Raw genomic sequence first — 18,172 nt, 5'->3', positions numbered from 1 at the left:
AATAACACTAGGAACACAAGAATCTAAATCATCTGAGTTAAAGGATGCCTCCTTATACACAAGTAAAATCATAGGTAAGTCGGAAAGATAGGCATGTTTAAGATTATTAGATTTTGCAAAAAAAGTTAAGGTGAGGTGTCTCTCAACTTTTTCTACACACTCTTTTTTTCTCACCTTTTGTTTCTTCTCTCTACTCATTTTCTCTCCACTCTTGGCCTTCTTTTGATTTTTTTTTTTGTTTTTGGTCATGACCCTCCCCTAATGTCTTAAGGGCCGAAACTTTGTTCGCTTTTGTTTTCAACTCAAGACTCACTTTCTTTTCTCTCTTCCTCACATCCTTACTATTTTCGTTTGTTTTTCCACTTTGGTCGAATCTTTTTATTCCTCTACTTTGGCCAAAACATGTTGCTTTTCCTCATAGCCCTTCCTCAATAGAATTTGATTTTTATACACTTCCTTTAGTAAGAATGGGGCAAATGTATAAATCCTTCCATCCTTTTCCAATGAATACTTATTTTTAAACCCATCGTGCTTGGCTTTTATTTCAAATTAACAATGCCTCCCTATTAACAGATGAGTATCATGCATAGACACAACATCACATAACACTTCATCCTTATATTTACCTACTAAAAAAGAAATCATCACCTGTCTATTCACCATAACAACACCACGTTCATTCAACCATTGAAGCTAATAAGATGTCTCATGCTTTACGGTATTCAATTCCAACTTTCTAACCAAAGTAACATTAGCAACATTAGTGCAACTATCATTATCAATAATCATACTACATACCTTATCGTTGATTAGGTATCTAGTATGGAAGATATTCTCCCTTTATTGCTTCATATCATCCTCCTTAGTCTGAACACTAAGCGACTTTCTAATCACCAAAACTTTATCATCAATAGCATATTCTAAATCACTAGCATCTTCAAGTGGTGGCATGTCATCACAATCAAACTCATCACTAGTGAACACAATCTCTTCATCATCCTTTAGAATCATAACTCCATGATTTGCACACTCTAATGCATTGTGTCCCAATCCCTAACACTTGAAATAATTTATATCACGATTATGCTAAATTTCAGTAAATAAAACTACAATAAAAAATTTAAAAGACTAAGAGGTACTTGAAAATATAATAATTATTATTTTAAAAAATTTATTTTTATTTTTAAAAAATTTATTTTTATTTTTTAAAAATTTATTTTTGATATCAACATATCAAAATAATTTAAAAACATGAAATAAATATTAATTAAAAAAAAATAAAAAATAATTTTTTAAAATACTTTTTTTCTTTTAAAAAATACATAACAAAAAAACACTTTCTAATCGATAGTGGTGTATGCAGAGAGTAGCAAATTTTTTTCACCTCTTTTGGATTTGTTTCTTATCTAGATGTAAAAAAGAATTAAGTGTAGCTGTCATTTGTAACAAGCCCAAGCGAGCGAGCAGAGAGAATGCTAGTGCCAGAGCTCAAGAGAGAGTGAGTGAAGGTTGTTGTTGCTGGTGCTAGTGCCAGAGCGCAAGAGAAAGAAATAAATAAGAAAACCCTCTAACATTAGAAAGAAATGCTTATTTTCTGCCACGGTGAACAGTAAAGCCTGTTATTTTTCTTCTTGACTCTCTGGATGCACAAATGGAAATCATAAAGTTTGCATTTTGTGACAATTTATTGCGAAATCAGTCTTCTTAAACTTGCTCTAGTGTTTCGCATCTCAAGCTTGACTTACTTTGCTGGATCTGTGTACAAGAAGCTGAGAATTAGGGTTTTATTTGCAAGGGTTTAGGGTTTTTGTTAAGTCACTTCTAGGTATTTTATAGTTCATCAGACTGATGAGTATTTAGGGCTTTATAGTGAGACTTGCATTGGCTATATTGGGAAATTTGGGTGCCTTTGAGTATAATATTCAATCGCTGCACTGGAGCGTTTAGGGGTATCGGGGACTATGTCTTCCTTAAGCAGGGAACTGGTGTTTCTGATCTTGCAGTTCTTGGACGAGGAGAAGTTCAAGGAAACTGTTCATAAGTAAGTCTTTTCTTGTTTTGGATGTTTCGTTTCATCTCAATGCTATGTTTGGATGCTGAGAAAACATGGGTAGACTATAAAAATCAAAAGTCCATGCTTGTTAAATGGATACCGTAAAAACAAATAAATCTTCATCATATTTTTGTCTTTGGCTTAGATGAAGGCAGGGTTTGGTTTTCCTGGTTCTAAAATTTATTAGAAAATTGCATTAATTTTGACTTCATGAAGCCACATAAATACTTTTACACTGCTTACCACTATGTACCATCATTCTGTTTCCTGACTTCTCAGCTAGGAATGGTGATAATGAACATGAACTTGAATAGAATGCTAATGTTCTGTTTTTGTTTTGTGTGTTGTCATCAAATGCTGATTTTAAGGTTAGAGCAAGAGTCTGGTTTTTTCTTCAATATGAAACATTTTGAGGATCAAGTTCAGGCTGGTGAATGGGATGAGATTGAACGATATTTATGTGGATTCACGAAGGTTGAAGATAACCGTTACTCTATGAAGATATTCTTTGAAATAAGAAAGCAGAAATATTTGGAGGCTCTTGATAGGTGAGTTTTGAATATTTGCCCCCTTAATTCTCTTGTTTGTGCGCTTCATTTTAATCAGAAATACTTACCAGCCACTTGACAGAAAATAAAAGGAGAATGCTGACATCTGTCAATGGGGTTATAATTTAGTGATTTGGTTTGTTTTGGGGTTATGAACTTTGAAGTTTGCTTATATTTTGTCATGCATGTTTTGACTATTTTAATATTTCCTGCCATCAGACAGGATCGGGCAAAGGCTGTTGAGATTCTTGTTAAGGACCTGAAGGTTTTTGCATCCTTCAATGAAGAACTTTTCAAGGAAATAACTCAGTTGCTTACACTTGATAATTTCAGGTAGCTGCTCTTGCATCTTTTTCATGTTAGTTGTGATGTTCTACCATCAACATTTGTTTTCTGGACTATCAGGCAAAATGAGCAGCTTTCAAAATATGGGGACACAAAATCGGCTCGAAATATCATGCTTGTCGAACTTAAAAAGCTGATTGAAGCAAACCCGCTGTTTCGAGACAAGCTTACTTTCCCACCCTTCAAAAGTTCGCGACTTAGAACGTTAATAAACCAGAGGTTATCCTTGCATATTCTTCTATAAGCTTCACATGGAAAATGCAAATTTTGTTATCTGATTTGTATTATGTAGATAACTTGCATATTGGTACCTTTACAGTTTCTGAGTGGCATGTATAAGATTCTTACTTTTGCTCTTAGAGCTCTTCATCATGAAGTTGTTTTTCAAAGGCTTATTTTTCTTTTGGAACTTTCAGTCTTAATTGGCAGCATCAACTTTGTAAGAATCCTCGTTCAAACCCTGACATCAAAACTCTATTTATTGATCATTCTTGCACTCCTACAACTGCTAATGGGGCTCATCCACCTCCTCCCTCGAACACCCCCCTTGTGGGACCGATTCCTAAGGCTGGGGCATTCCCCCCTATTGGAGCCCATGGCGTAAGTTCTATCTTTCATCTGCTCTTCCCTAAGTGACACTTGTGGGCTTTCATATAATCCTTGCAATTACTTGCACCATGCAGCCATTTCAACCTGTTGTTTCCCCAACTCCGGGTGCTATTGCTGGTTGGATGTCGGCCAATAATCCTTCTTTACCACACCCTTCTGTGGCAGCAGGCCCCCCTACTCTTGTGCAGCCTTCTAGTGCAGGTGAAGCTATTAATACTCATGTAGTTTGTGGTGCTCTTACCTTTTTCTAGCTTGGTAAAACTATATAATCATTCATGGATTTGCGCAGCTGCATTCTTGAAACACCCAAGGACTCCCACAGGAATGAATTATCAGTCAGCTGATTCAGAACACTTGATGAAGCGGATGCGCCCTGGCCAATCTGAAGAGGTGTAGACAGATGAAAGTTCTTTTTTTTATTTTCTTTTCTTCCTCAAGTTCAATCTTCATGCTTGGTTGATGTTAAAGTACAAGTGGCCTTCATTTTGTTACTGTAATAATTATCTGGTTTCGTATTGCAGGTTTCCTTTTCTGGTATAGCACATACTCCCAATATCTATTCCCAAGATGACCTTCCCAAAACTGTTGTACGGACCCTTAACCAAGGATCCAATGTCATTAGCATGGACTTTCATCCACAGCATCAAACCATCCTGCTAGGTTAATATTTGAACATATGTTACAAGTTTACAAAAAGAAGAAGAAAGGTTTAAGTTTCATTTGATAGGATTGGTGTGTTGACAGACCTTTCAAATTATATTTTGTAGTTGGGACAAATGTTGGTGACATTAGCCTTTGGGAAGTTGGCTCCCGGGAAAGGTTGGCACATAAACCTTTCAAAGTTTGGGATCTCTCTGCTTCTTCGATGCCACTGCAGGTAGTTTGAGTTTCAACTGTATTGGAGATATTAATAGATCTAATTTTTAATTTATCTGTCTTTTGGTTGATGTCAACACCCATAAATCCTCTAATCTTCAAAAGTTTAGTGACAATGTACGCCTTTTGGTATTGCTCTTTGGTGACCTTGTTGCTTGGCAGGAGAATTAATTATAATTGGGAATTGGAGTTTTAACTGATTGTTCTTCGTTTTCCTTTTCTTTTGGACTGATCCTTCTTTCTAATGGTTTGTTCATGCTAACAGACAGCATTGTTGAATGATGCTGCAATATCTGTAAATCGATGTGTGTGGGGGCCAGATGGACTAATGCTTGGTTTGTATTTAAATTTGACTACTTCCTGAGTATGATTTATTTTATTGTCATCTTTGTATGACATTGTTTGCATTGTTTAAGTGATTGTTTCTTTGTATAGGTGTTGCATTTTCGAAACATATAGTGCAAATATATACTTACAATCCGACTGGAGAACTGAGGCCTCATTTAGAGGTAAGTTCAGTAATCCTGGATACTATATCATGCTGGATATTATATCATGTGACTGCCTGATTTTATCTTTTAGATTGATGCCCATGTCGGTGGTGTGAATGATATTGCATTTGCTCATCCCAACAAACAACTATGCATTGTCACATGCGGTGATGACAAGATGATTAAGGTATCAATTATCAGAGGCTAATCAGTTTCCTTTCACTAGGAAGAATGGTTTCTTTATGGTAGCCTCCTGCATGACAGGTTTGGGATGCTGGAGCAGGAGGCAGACAATATATATTTGAAGGCCATGAAGCGCCTGTGTATTCATTGTGTCCCCATTACAAAGAAAATATCCAGGTAAAACTCCTTTATGAAGCTGGGTATTGGGTTCTCATAACAATTTAGTGTCTTCCATGATGTATGTTGTTAGCAGAGTGATGTCAAATTATCAGTACAAATTTAAAACATGTTTGGAGGTTTGTATCATTTTGGTCACCTTATAATCCATCTCACTTGGTCTATATTTGCAGTTTATTTTTTCAACAGCAATTGATGGGAAGATTAAAGCTTGGCTATATGATTCTTTGGGATCTAGAGTGGACTATGATGCTCCTGGACTTTGGTGCACCATGATGGCATATAGTGCAGATGGGACTAGGTAAAACATGTCATAAAGATGGTTTACTTTATAGTCAAACAGGCATATAGCTTTAATAACTGGAATTCTATCTTGTATTACACCCATTTGACTTGACAAACACTTAAAGAGTCTAAAATACTTATGCCAGATAATGACACTCAGATTAAAAAAATGACATTATTGGGCGCTTCAAACCGATGGAAAGATCCAGGACATTCTAGAAAAAATACCAACTGTAACCCCTGACATGCTCTTGTATCTGTTACTCGTATGAAATCCTAGCAACTTGGATTAATAATATTTCAAAGTTAGAGAAGTTGATTTTTCTCTCCTATTTTTCTTGCCTATACATTTTGTCTATTGTAGTACATATACCATTCTTTTTTTTTTTAGTTCCAAATCTAACCTAAATTACATCATGTCTTGTCAGAAATAAAAATTGCATTGCACAATCTTTCAAAACTATCTTGCCTTAGACGTTTTATTCTATGTTATAGATTCTGTAGTCATTTTTATTTTTTTTTGTATTCCATGTGTCCGTGATGTTTAGGTTTCCTCTAACCTCCTTTGTTTTAGCTCAGGTAGCTTTTCAGTAGACTATTTTTGGGAGAGATTACTGTCCTGGGCTTGACATAAACCCTGCTTTGGGCACTGTCTTTTCCTTCAATGCCACTTGTATTATCCCTTACTAGGTGTGAATACATGAATATAAGCATTCAAAATGGTATGGGTGATGTATTGCTGTTCCATTTTCGCAGGCTCTTCTCTTGTGGAACAAGTAAAGAAGGTGAATCTCACCTAGTTGAGTGGAATGAAAGTGAAGGATCTATCAAACGAACATATTTGGGTTTCAGGAAGCGTTCTTTAGATGTTGTTCAGTTTGACACAACAAGGAGCCACTTCTTAGCTGCTGGTGATGAGTTTCAAATTAAGTTTTGGGATATGGATAATACAAACATGTTGACAGCTGTTGATGCAGATGGGGGGTTGCCTGTTAGTATTAGTCTGCATTCCTTTTCTAATTGTTTAGGGGTATAAATGTAAGGTTTTGCAGTTCATCGTTAGTTTTCTTTGCAGGCTAGTCCTAGACTGAGATTTAACAAGGAAGGTTCATTGTTGGCAGTCACAACTAGTGACAATGGTATTAAAATTCTAGCCAGTAGTGATGGATTGCGCTTGATAAGAATGTTGGAGAGCAGGGCTATTGATAAAAGTCGAAGCCCATCAGAACCAATCAACTCTAAGGTAGTTATACATTTTGGTTTGATCTATTTATTTTTACCTTATGTAAGGTCTGTACAATATGCTGTGTTGAGGTAAGAAATAAGATTGTTATCATAAAAAGAGAAGTTACAAAGAGAATCCTTGACTTGTTCACATGCAAGGAGAGCCTGCTTAAAGACATCAGGTTAAAAAAACTACCCTTTGTAAAGGCCAAGGCATTAATATTTCTTTAGTGAGCAGAAGTTTGGTCAGCAGGGTGAAATTAGTGAGGTTGTCATGTGCATGAACTCATATAGATCTGTTTGGTACTTTTACCAGTGAACCTTAGATTCCCTTATACAAGAGTATCATGAATTTCCTTTTAAATAGGCAGGCTCCATTTGATTTTGATGAAATGTTGTTATCAATTAATTCTAAGTGTTCCGCATTTATCAATATTAAGTGTTCAATATCTCGATGCATTCATTTTCTTTTTACACTGTTTTGTTCAATTCTTGCAATTTGTTTCCAGAGAAAAGATTCAAAGCTCAAGTGCTAGATGCTGAAGTAAAATTGGATTAGTGAACCTAATAACTTAGATACAAAATGATTGTTTGATAATGGTATAGTTCTTCAAAGGTGATGGATCATTTGTGCTTTGATCTTGTGATGGAAGAATGGTAGCTTAAAGGAAGGGACACTTTTCTAAAAGTGCTTTAAAATAAAATAAGATTGCAGCAGGAAATGTTTATGTTCCTGATAACTTGTTAAATCAGAGCCTGGGGATCAAGAAAACCATGATATTAGTTCAATAATGGGTTTACTGGTTAAAGGGAAGGAGAGTTTCATGCTTAAATTTCAGTGTTATGACGCTTAACAAAGGAAAACCTTATAAATATGATGCCTTCTGGTGATCATAGAGTTTTCAAATGATAGCATCCCTTGCTAAGTCCTAATTTTATGTTTTGAAAGAGGATGGTGGCTTATTATTATTATTATTATTATTATTATTTTGAGAAATGGCTTTTGGAGTTGAAAACCACAGCATGCCTGTGTATTGTTTTTGTTCTATACTCCTATATCATTGCATTGGATACTTACTTTGCCATGTGGCATGTTTGCGGTGCTAATGAGGTTTCTTATACCTCTTATTGTAGCCACTGATTGTTAACGCACTAGGCTCTGTGGCAAATGTTTCTTCTGGCCTCGCATCATCACTGGAACGCTCAGATAGAATCCAGCCTGCAGTTTCTATTGGCAATCTTGTAAGTTAAGCAATTTTCAGCTCCATGCTGTTAGTGCTACCTGGTCTCTAATTTTATTTTGTTTAACATGACAGGGTACCATGGACAATAGTAGGCTTGTTGATGTTAAACCAAGGATTTCAGATGATACAGACAAATTGAAAAGCTGGAAGAGTGATATTGTAGATTCATCTCAGCTAAAAGCTTTGCGGTTGCCTGACTCCATAGCAGCTGGCAAGGTAGGTAGTTAAAAAATATGATTGATAACTTATTTCTTACTGCAAACTAGTTTTAAATTGGGAAAAGATGTTTACACACACAAGCACACACATTTATGTATACCTATGTATGCATGCATGTATCATGGCATTTTGTTTTTCTTCCATGTGCAACTTTGCCAGTTGTAGCAGATATTTTTAATTACATGGTTCTTAGATTCTTTTTGCTATCATTCTGGACTTCTGCCTCTTATTTGTATGGTTTAGTGTGTGTGGTCAGCATCGTGTTTACTTTATCATTGAAGCTGTTATTCCCATATTGCTTTCAGAATTATATGGTTTTTGGACTGCTATTTTGCATGGTTTTGCTGCTTCCTGTTTAGCTTGAGTACATTGGCTGTGGTGCAACTCCTCTGCATAAATATTTCCTATTTGAGAGAAACATCACCGGTAATTCATCTGTGAAGGACAGGATTGCTGCAAAATCAGGGAGCTCGTGAAATTTGCTTCTATATGAAGTGGCTAGGGTAGCATATAATTTTCAGTCTAACAAAAATTGAAAGAATAATAGCTAGTACCCTGTAGAACATGCAATAGTTCTACAATTGATCAATGAAGAACTGTAGGTATGTTTCAAAATAGCTGTTTATTTTTCATCTCTATTTTAGAAATATTTATCCATATTAAACTAGTACAACATGTTTAATACCATTAGTTTTCCAAAATAAGGAACAAGAGCCTTGTTTATTTTGCTTTTAAGTAAAGGACAGGGAGATTAAGAAACAGAACTCAACTGTTGTTTTCTAAAGCGTGGAATTTGGAAAACAACTTAAGTAGTTTTCTGGTTTTCTAGCAAATGGGGGAGGGAAAAAAATAGAGAAAACTTGCATTTTGAAGAAAATAGTTTTACTTTGGAAAAGTAAACTCCTTTCTACAGTTTTCTGTTTTCTTGAAACTATTAATAGAAGTGGATCATTTCTCACAACAGAACCCCAAATCTTTTTCCAGCAATATGATTTTTGGCTCTACGTTATGCACGAAAAATGAACTTCTCTATTTGGTGGTGGGAAGGCATTCTTCCTCCTAGACCAAGTTTTTTATGTTTTCCAAAGTTGGTACTGAGAACTGTACTTTCTTGAAGAGAGTGTTAACTCTTTAAATGCAAATCCTTTTTATATTCTAAAATGAAAGAATAAATAAATAATGCAGTTGAAGTACAGGAACAATGTGAGTGTATTATATGTTAATACCTCCTGATGTCATTGTAAACAATTGACTTATTCTTGAGGGAAACTAAATTCGATGCAGGCAGAAATTTGGAGGAGAAGAAAGGAAGTAGGAGAGAAGAAAAGCTGCGGCTACTAGAACTGTAGACATGAAAATTCTATTCTCAATTCTCAATTTGTTGCTTTAACAATAGGACAGGTGCTCTAATATAAAACCATAAATCAAACAGGGAAATAAAAATAAAATGAACACGAATCCTAATTAAAAGCTACCTAATAGGTGGAGTACAAGTGAATCAACTATTAAATAATAATTAAAAAAGAAAACCTAACATAAACTAAAAGTCCCATATAACTAATAATTGAGCCCATAATTGTTGGTTAATTTTTGCTTTGGGATGCTAATCGAGGAAGAGTGGTTCACCAAGGTACCTTGTCCAAGAGTCCATATCATTAATTAGTTTTGGCAAGATTACAATGCCTTTGGCACTAATTAGATTGATGACATTATTGATGCCTTAGTGCTATTATGCATATGGGTTCTGAAATTTATAGAAGTTTGATGAACAAATTAAAGCCTGCACTATGATGACTTGAAGCTTCAAGTGAACAAGGAGAGAATGGAAGTTAGTTACAATTTTTTTAGTCTCTGCTGAATCTTCTCTTGGCTTGATTAATACAGAGCTTTCAGCACATTTTTCACCAAACATTGTTTCCTTATCATCTTCTGTACTCCCCTTGAGTCATTTATCCAATCAACTTCCTTAGGGTTGCATTGAAGTTGAGACTTGTTTGTAATAAAAACCGGACCCTTCTTTTTAGGAGCTAGGTCAATTAGCTGGATAAGATTTTCAGATCTGGGAAAAAAATGATATTATGAGGATGATGTTTCTGATCATTTTCCGCCTTTTTTCTTCTGGCTTCACCATCAATTTTTATTTTTATTTATTTATTTATATATATTTTTTTGCAACTATTAGAAGGGGTTTTTTAAACCAAACCTCATTCTACCTTACCATCTCCACCCCTTGAGTTTAGCTCAAGGGAACCCCAACATCTGATATGGATTTGGCATGTTCAAATGCATTTAAATAAAAGTTAGATTTGTTAATCTGACCCAGTACAGCAGTGTTGATCTCCAAATTACTGGTTGCCAATGTTTCTTTTTTTTGGTATAGGCATGCACATTTGCCTGAGTTCATGCACAAGCAATATATTGTTGTGCATGATTATTTACAGCTGATTAGCTGAATGCAATAGAGAAATTGGATTAACAACTTTGGAAGGGTCAAAATAGAAGACTGGGAGTTGGTATTTGTGTTCCAAACAATTGGTTACTTCTTGCTAAGCATTCTTGCCATGTTTGGAGATATTTTCTTTCCAATAAATAAGAGCAATATTGAATAAATTTCTTAACCTTGTGAGTCCATCTGTTGCTTGCTTTGTTTTTGGTAAATGGTAATGGTGATCTATACAATATGCGTTGACCCCTTCCCGCTGTCAAAATCCTCCTCTAGCAAGCTGAACCTGTTACCCTCTTACTTACTACTAGAGAAGCAGCACTTGTGTTGCAAATGGTGGTGGTATTTTTGGGTCAAACCAATATAGTCAGCTGATAGTTAGTAGTCAAAGGGAGTGGGAGTGGGAGATGGGGACACAATATACGCAACACTCATGCCTAATTGTGCATGTTTTGTGATGCATTGTAATAAGCTTTATATTTGTAACTAATTTGGACATTCAAGTGAGCGCACATGGCTACTACTCTCCAAGTTCCCTCAATTCTCCCTAGCAAACTTTTTATGCAAAGATAAGGTTCCCATAACATTAAAAGCTTGTTTTGGTTGTCAATCATTAAAAAAAAAATTAATACTGATAACATGTTTCAGATAAGAAGACCCTCCCAAAGCATTGTCTCCTGAAGTGTTATCTATGGGTGCCAGTAGCGGTGAAACTCCCAATCACTTATTTTTACATTGCCTAGTAACTTGGATTGTGGTGTAACCTTTTCTGTGTTCGGAGAAACTTGGTCTGTCCTTTTAGTTTGGAGGAATTTCTTTGATATGTTTCTGGGTTTTAAGAAGTGGTAGCAAATGTTTATTGGCAATGTTGCCAAATTTTCTGTAATTTAGTGCGTCTGGAACAATTGAAACTCTATAATTTTCCATGATGAATGATTGTATTTTCATTTGATATGGGATAGGCTGATTTTCCTAGCTTCAGATGTTTCAGAGGTGTCTCTTTCGCAGATGTTCAGACTTGAAAGGAATATTGTTCAGTTTCATTCTTTTTTTACTGCTTTTTGATTAGGATATCTCAAACTTCTATTGCACATTTCTGTTTCTTCCTATCAATGAAGTTTTTTTCCTATTACATGGGTATACATGATGTTATGCTTTATATAGCTGTCTCTTGTTGTAATAATCGAGGATAACAGGTCAGTAATTCCAGGTTGTGCGGCTGATTTATACTAACTCAGGGATGGCTCTATTGGCCCTTGCCTCTAATGCTGTTCACAAGCTGTGGAAATGGCAGCGCAGTGAAAGAAATCTGACGGGAAAGGTCTGGCTCATGTCTTTAAATGGTGAAATCTCTGCCCCTTTTGACTGTTTTTTGTGTTTCATTTTCGGTGTGAAATCTTGTAGGCTACTGCATCAAATGCACCACAGTTGTGGCAGCCTCCTAGTGGAACTCCCATGACTAATGATATAAATGAGAGCAAACCAGCTGAAGAATCTGCTGCATGCATTGCACTATCCAAAAATGATTCTTATGTCATGTCTGCCTCTGGTGGGAAGGTCTCTTTGTTCAACATGATGACATTCAAGGTCTATTGTTACAGCACATAATTGATTTCTGATTTAAAGTTTATTATATTTGTTTCTATTTTTAATTTTTTATTTGGAACTTTGGTTTGGCATGACTTAATAAAACTCTTGAGTTTTCTTCTTAGGTCATGACAACATTTATGTCCCCACCTCCTGCAGCCACTTTTTTAGCATTCCATCCTCAAGATAATAACATTATTGCAATTGGCATGGAGGATTCTACTGTGCAAATATATAATGTCAGAGTTGATGAGGTGATCTCTATGTGCGTGCATCCATGTGTGTGTGGGTGCGCTGCTCTTTTGATTTTGCTGATGCTTGCTCATTCTTTCAGCCTAACTAGCTTCCTTGTGATTTGGAAGTTCTGAGAAAAAATTGGACACAATTATCTATGCTTATGAAAAGATTCCTTAAAAATAAAATATCACATACTACTACCAAATGATTGTAGATTCTGCCTTTTGGATTATTTATATTTTTTTGATTTGATTCCTGTCACCTCACATTGATAGTAAATCAAACAAAGCTCCATAACAAGATAATGAGGAATTCTGTTCTGCTCTTGAGTTCTGGAAATTAATAACATGTGATATGTACAGTTGAAGTTATTGCAGTATCTACCCCTTATCGATCTTAAGGTTTTCCTTAAGGCATCTAGTTATGGGTGTGAAGTTGACTTTTGAAATTGACTGCAGGTCAAAACTAAACTCAAGGGCCACCAGAATCGAATAACAGGACTTGCTTTTTCACAGAGTTTAAATGTGCTGGTGTCTTCTGGGGCTGATGCACAGGTCAGTGATTAATAGGATCATTTGAATAACGTTGCTATCTTTATGGGTTGGGTTATTTGATGTTATCCTGAGGAGAGTCTGTGAAAGCTTATGCTTGAAGCAGGAAAAATTGGATAGTTTGTCATATGGAACTCACTCTCCCATTCTGCTAAGTATGTTAACATGTCTGATAAATAACCTTGAAAGATCTCAAGCCTGTTACTCTTTCCTTATCCATAAACTCTGTAAAGCTTTTGGTTTTTCTTCCTTGAACTTGCCAACTTGCTTTAAGTTATAAGTTTCCTCTTTGAAGTTTTGTTATTGAGTTTTCTTTTTCTCACAAATCGATGTTGCATCTCTTAAAAAACTCCTTTTTCACTGAACTTTACAAATACAGGGCCTTATATCTAGAATATCAGATGTTAAGAGATTTTTTTCAAGGTCCTTACGCGGCCATTTACACAAATATGGTGTGTTGTATGATGCCTTCATGGCCTGACACTTGAAGAATGTCAAGTCGGATCACTTAATGCGCCGGCAATGTGCTACTTTGTCCTTTTGCAGCTTTTCAATTCACTTTCTTTGTGATGTTTTTAGGAGGTCCTCATTGGATTATATTCCCCACTGCCCTAACTGTCTACTTGGTCCTTTATTCTTCCCTACTCTTCCATCGTCACAACATTATTGATGTTCTTTCTGATAATTCAGAATGGTCCTGAAATGGACCTTGCAAAAAATTTTATGGAAAGTTTTCATGGCAATCACATTATTCATTGTTCACTATTTCACAAACCAATGCAACCGTTAGATAAATTATAATTTACTGGCACTGGTTCCATAGAAGTATTGGATGTATATGGCAGATGCTCACTCCAAACTGGAATATGGATTCATTAAAGTCATCTCATATTGATTTTAAGCCATTTTGCACTTTTCCAATCAATAGAAGTACTTATTGAAGCTTTTCCATGTGATGTATTATGTATCAATACTGCCTTTGATGGGTTGAGTTGCAGTTGTGTGTCTGGAGCATTGATGGATGGGAGAAAAAGAAAATGAGGTTCATTCAAGCACCACCTAGTCGTCAATCCCCTTTGGTAGGCGAAACTAGAGTCCAATTTCATAATGACCAAGCACATCTGTTGGTTGTACATGAAAGCCAAATTGCCATCTATGACAGCAAACTTGAATGTTCGCGCTCAGTAAGTTTTCCATCATATATCTTGTCACCAAAGTACTTTTTTTTTATGAACAAAACCCAATTTGAAGTTGGATCGTTGGTCAAATGAGAAAAGAAGGCAAGATAGGAATAAGCACCACCACTTTAGAAACCTAAGGAAATTCTGTCAGTGCCCTATTTATAAAATCAGGTGGTTTGTTTATTTTATTATTCATATCAACTTCTACCATCAACTGTAGTCTCAAGGTTAGGGGACAATTTCAAATACATATTAAACTAAGTAAAAAAAAAGCCCTACCACCCTTCTCCCCTCAACCCTCTGAAAAACAAAAAAATGAACTTCATGTTTTAACCCTGGTCCCAGATATTGAACAAATTGCTGTACTTTTGTAAATTCATCACACAACCAAATTCAATTGTGTGCCAGCTATCCCACTAGTTAGTTAGAGCATGACCTGCATTTTCTTTTAAATTCTGTTAGCACTACGAATGTGTGTCAGACTTGCAAGGATACAAGGGTCCATTTAAAGTCCTTTAGTTGGTCATTTTCAAGTCAACTCATTGTATGCTATTTCTTGTTAATGAAGCTATTGCATTTTTTTCTCTTGTGAGCATGTATTGTGTGAGCAATTGCATTTCAGCAACAAACAAAAAGGAATACTGGACAAGGTAGATTAGATGTGAAGGAGGGATTACTTGTCAATGTCTTTTATGGTCAGATTTAAAGAACCTGGATTTTGTGTGCTGTTTGATTAACTTTTTAGAAGTGTCAATCTGATTTTGACTGCAAGTCCTGACTTTTAGTTTATGTCTGTGCAAGAATTGGACATTCATGTCAAAATTGCCAACTTTGGGGATAGACGTTCTTTATTATGTTCCCTATAGTCATGAACGAGACAAACATTGAGTCATTTACAGGTTTCTTAAAAGATTGGAAGTTGATAGTTTGCAGTAATGAATCTATTCTGTTATTCCGTAATCAGTACCCTTAAAAGGTGATGATCAAATACATGTAACATGGTTAGTCTTGCAGTTTATTATTGATGTCTCAATTATTTTTTCACTAATGTATGATCTTGTAGTGGTCCCCTAAAGACACCCTTGCGGCTCCCATTTCAAGTGCAATATATTCAAGTGATGGTTTCTTGGTTTATACGGGTTTTTGTGATGGTGCTGTTGGAGTTTTTGATGCGGACAGCTTAAGAATCAGATGCCGAATAGCACCTTCTGCTTATATACCTTCACACCCTGCAGGGTAAGCTGGATTTTTTTGTTAATGGCAGCTTGGGCATTTCATTTCTTCTATTTTTTCGTTACTATTTTTTTTTTTTCATTAAGGTGGGGGGAGCACATGCGTTTAGGACCAATATTCTAATTGAAGAATCTAATTTGCATAAATAATAATTTAATCCTTCTTGTTCCAGTCCCTTGCCCGTGTGATTGTTAATTTTTTTGAAGCAACGCTAGTTTCTTAGAAAATGACCGAATTGCCCCCAGGTTTCTTTCAATTAGTGACAGCCTAGCTCCTTATTAACAACTGCTTAATGGAGGGACTAAGTTGTAACAAAAATAGGGATGTGATGTTGGGCTTTTTAAACCAGAGGGACTAATTATTTTGACAAAAACCATTTGTTGCAGCAGCACTGCCTATCCTTTGGTTATAGCTGCTCATCCATCTGAGCCCAATCAGATTGCACTTGGTATGAGTGATGGTGCAGTACATGTGGTTGAGCCATCTGATGTGGAGATGAAGTGGGGTGGCCCATCCTCTCAAGATAACGGGACCCTTCCGTCTAATACATCGAATCCTTCTCCAAGTGGTCACCTGTCAGAGCTCCCTTCCAGGTGATGGAGCATTGTTGGGCATTTGTAACCACCAGGACGACGAATACTATGGAAAACTTGCTCAATTTTAGTAATTGTCATTTTTTTTTTCCTTGCGTTAATAGTTTGTTTGCATTTAATCAAGGTCTGATATTAATATTCATTATCCCTTTCTTTTATCATCTACTGGGGCCATCTTGCTGTTTGAGGTTTGAAAGGAATTTGTATATTTTTGTCGTCCCTAAAATGATGCAAGACAAGAGGCTTTGCCCCCGCGGCTCTGGAGGTCTTACAATAGGTATGTACGTTCCCCCTTTAATGAATTGCGTTTGGAAGGATGCAAAATTAATCAGTTTTTAATTTTTTCTATTACCTGCCGTTGCGGTGTTAAACACCGATCTGAACAGGGTGGTGGTTAAGACAGAAATAGTAAAGAGTATTTAACGAGGAATGGTGATGATGAAAATGAATATAATGAAGACTACAGTGATGACAGTTTGATAATTCAAAGATAGTCTCAGGGGGATTTACTAAAATGGAGATGTTGATTCCATGATCGGCAAAGATAAAGGCATTGAGTTGTATACCTTTGAACAAGTGATTTGCTGACAGGTTTATTATAGAAGGGAGGAGTAGCACCTCATTTTCAACTGTCCCCGTTATATGGCCCTGACGATGAGCTTTGCTTTTGAACAGTAGCTTTTAAAAGATTGTGGCTTGCATGTTAGAAAGGTTTGTCGAGAAGTAGTAGAATGTACGAGATTGTCTTCGATGTTCAAAGTTTAGAGCTGACAAATGTTGGTGCTCCTTCAATGAATGAGAAACTCTAACGAAAGCAAAGATGATGCATGCTGTTGAACAAGCAGATATTTGGGAAGCACAGTTCCTACTTTGCAAATGACGAGCAATATTTAGATGCTTAAATCAATAGACTCACTTTATTTCAAGAGTTTATATTTTATTGTGCCAGCTATATTAACCTCTACCTACACTTTAAAATTATCGGTTAATATTTTTATTCTCTCTCTTTTCTAGTTTTCATATACAAAACCTTTCATAATATTTATTCTTGCTTGTCTAATTTCTCTCATTTATAAAATAGTTTTTAATTGCAACTTTTTTATATATCATTATTATTACAAGTCTTGTTAATAATCAAATCAAATTTTGATAGTATTAGTTAAAAAAAAAGATATAATTCTTTATATTTGTAAATCTTGTTTTTAAAAATATAAAGTTTAATGATAATCAGCATGGTGAGATGTTCTAAACCTTTTCAAAGAATTATAGTAACTAACAGGAGTAAAATTATATGATAATAAATCTTCAATTTAAGAAATGTTTAAACAAAAAAGGCCAAAAACAAAATTAGTTAATAAACTTGTTGTAAAGTATTTTCTGAAAAATAGACTTAGAGAAAATTTCAAGGCAAAACCCCTAAATTCACCACTGGGGTTGTATCAATTATTCATTTATGCTCATATATGTTTAATTTGGATAATTAACCTTTATGTTCTTTGAATTTGTTCAATTAACCATTCTTCTCTATTTTTTTTATCCAATTAATCCAATATCTGACTTTCTTCAAGTCTTAGTGTTAAATAAATTGTTGGCTTGTGCTATGTCGTGCGTACAAAAGAAACATACATGTAAAAATTTTAAATCATATGAAATGATGTATTGCCCCTCTCCCCCCCCTTCCTTTCTCATGGTAAAAAACCAATCAACCCCTACACTTTCTTATTCATCTGCCACCGACAGTTCATCTTCTCCACTGCCAACCACCGTCGCCAACAGCACTTCCAACTGTCATCAACCACAAAGCAGCCGCCATCACCAAAAACACCCACTGTTTGAAGATATGGCATGGTTGAGATCCCAAAGTTTTGTGTTCCAAGAAGAATGAGATGTAATATTTCTCGTCACATTTAATTGTGCCTTGAATGACACTTTTTTTCTCTCCCTTGTTCTCTTATAATCCATGAAAATGATGCAATGATAGGGATATTCTGAATATTCTTCATGCTTTAGATGCAGCTTAGAGCTAGATGAGGATGGATGGCTATTTGTTGACGGTTGGGACATATCGTTAGGATTTATAGGTATTATTGTGT

General features: G+C 35.6%; 1 protein-coding gene across 2 annotated transcripts; it reads left to right on the top strand.

The window, feature by feature from the left end:
• Positions 1-1,425: 1,425 nt before the first annotated feature.
• LOC118040629 (protein TOPLESS-RELATED PROTEIN 2) lies at positions 1,426-17,086 on the top strand. 2 transcript variants are annotated; one of them, XM_035047603.2, is made up of 26 exons: positions 1,426-2,041; positions 2,422-2,601; positions 2,821-2,934; positions 3,007-3,165; positions 3,363-3,546; positions 3,630-3,756; positions 3,845-3,945; positions 4,077-4,215; positions 4,323-4,432; positions 4,697-4,766; positions 4,867-4,940; positions 5,014-5,109; positions 5,187-5,282; positions 5,456-5,583; positions 6,324-6,558; positions 6,643-6,810; positions 7,926-8,033; positions 8,108-8,251; positions 11,908-12,018; positions 12,102-12,284; positions 12,410-12,538; positions 12,980-13,075; positions 14,071-14,256; positions 15,317-15,489; positions 15,876-16,356; positions 16,466-17,086. In XM_035047603.2, exons 1-25 carry the CDS (start codon positions 1,962-1,964, stop codon positions 16,081-16,083), a joined length of 3,399 nt encoding a protein of 1,132 aa, XP_034903494.1. In that variant the 5' UTR covers positions 1,426-1,961; the 3' UTR covers positions 16,084-16,356; positions 16,466-17,086. The 2 variants fall into 2 exon arrangements, with proteins under 2 accessions (XP_034903494.1, XP_034903493.1); XM_035047602.2 differs by having other exon boundaries at positions 15,873-16,356.
• Positions 17,087-18,172: the final 1,086 nt, after the last annotated feature.

Source organism: Populus alba, chromosome 13, assembly GCF_005239225.2.
Source record: "Populus alba chromosome 13, ASM523922v2, whole genome shotgun sequence".
Classification (NCBI taxonomy): Eukaryota; Viridiplantae; Streptophyta; class Magnoliopsida; order Malpighiales; family Salicaceae; genus Populus; species Populus alba.
This window is presented reverse-complemented; position numbering and strand designations above follow the sequence as displayed.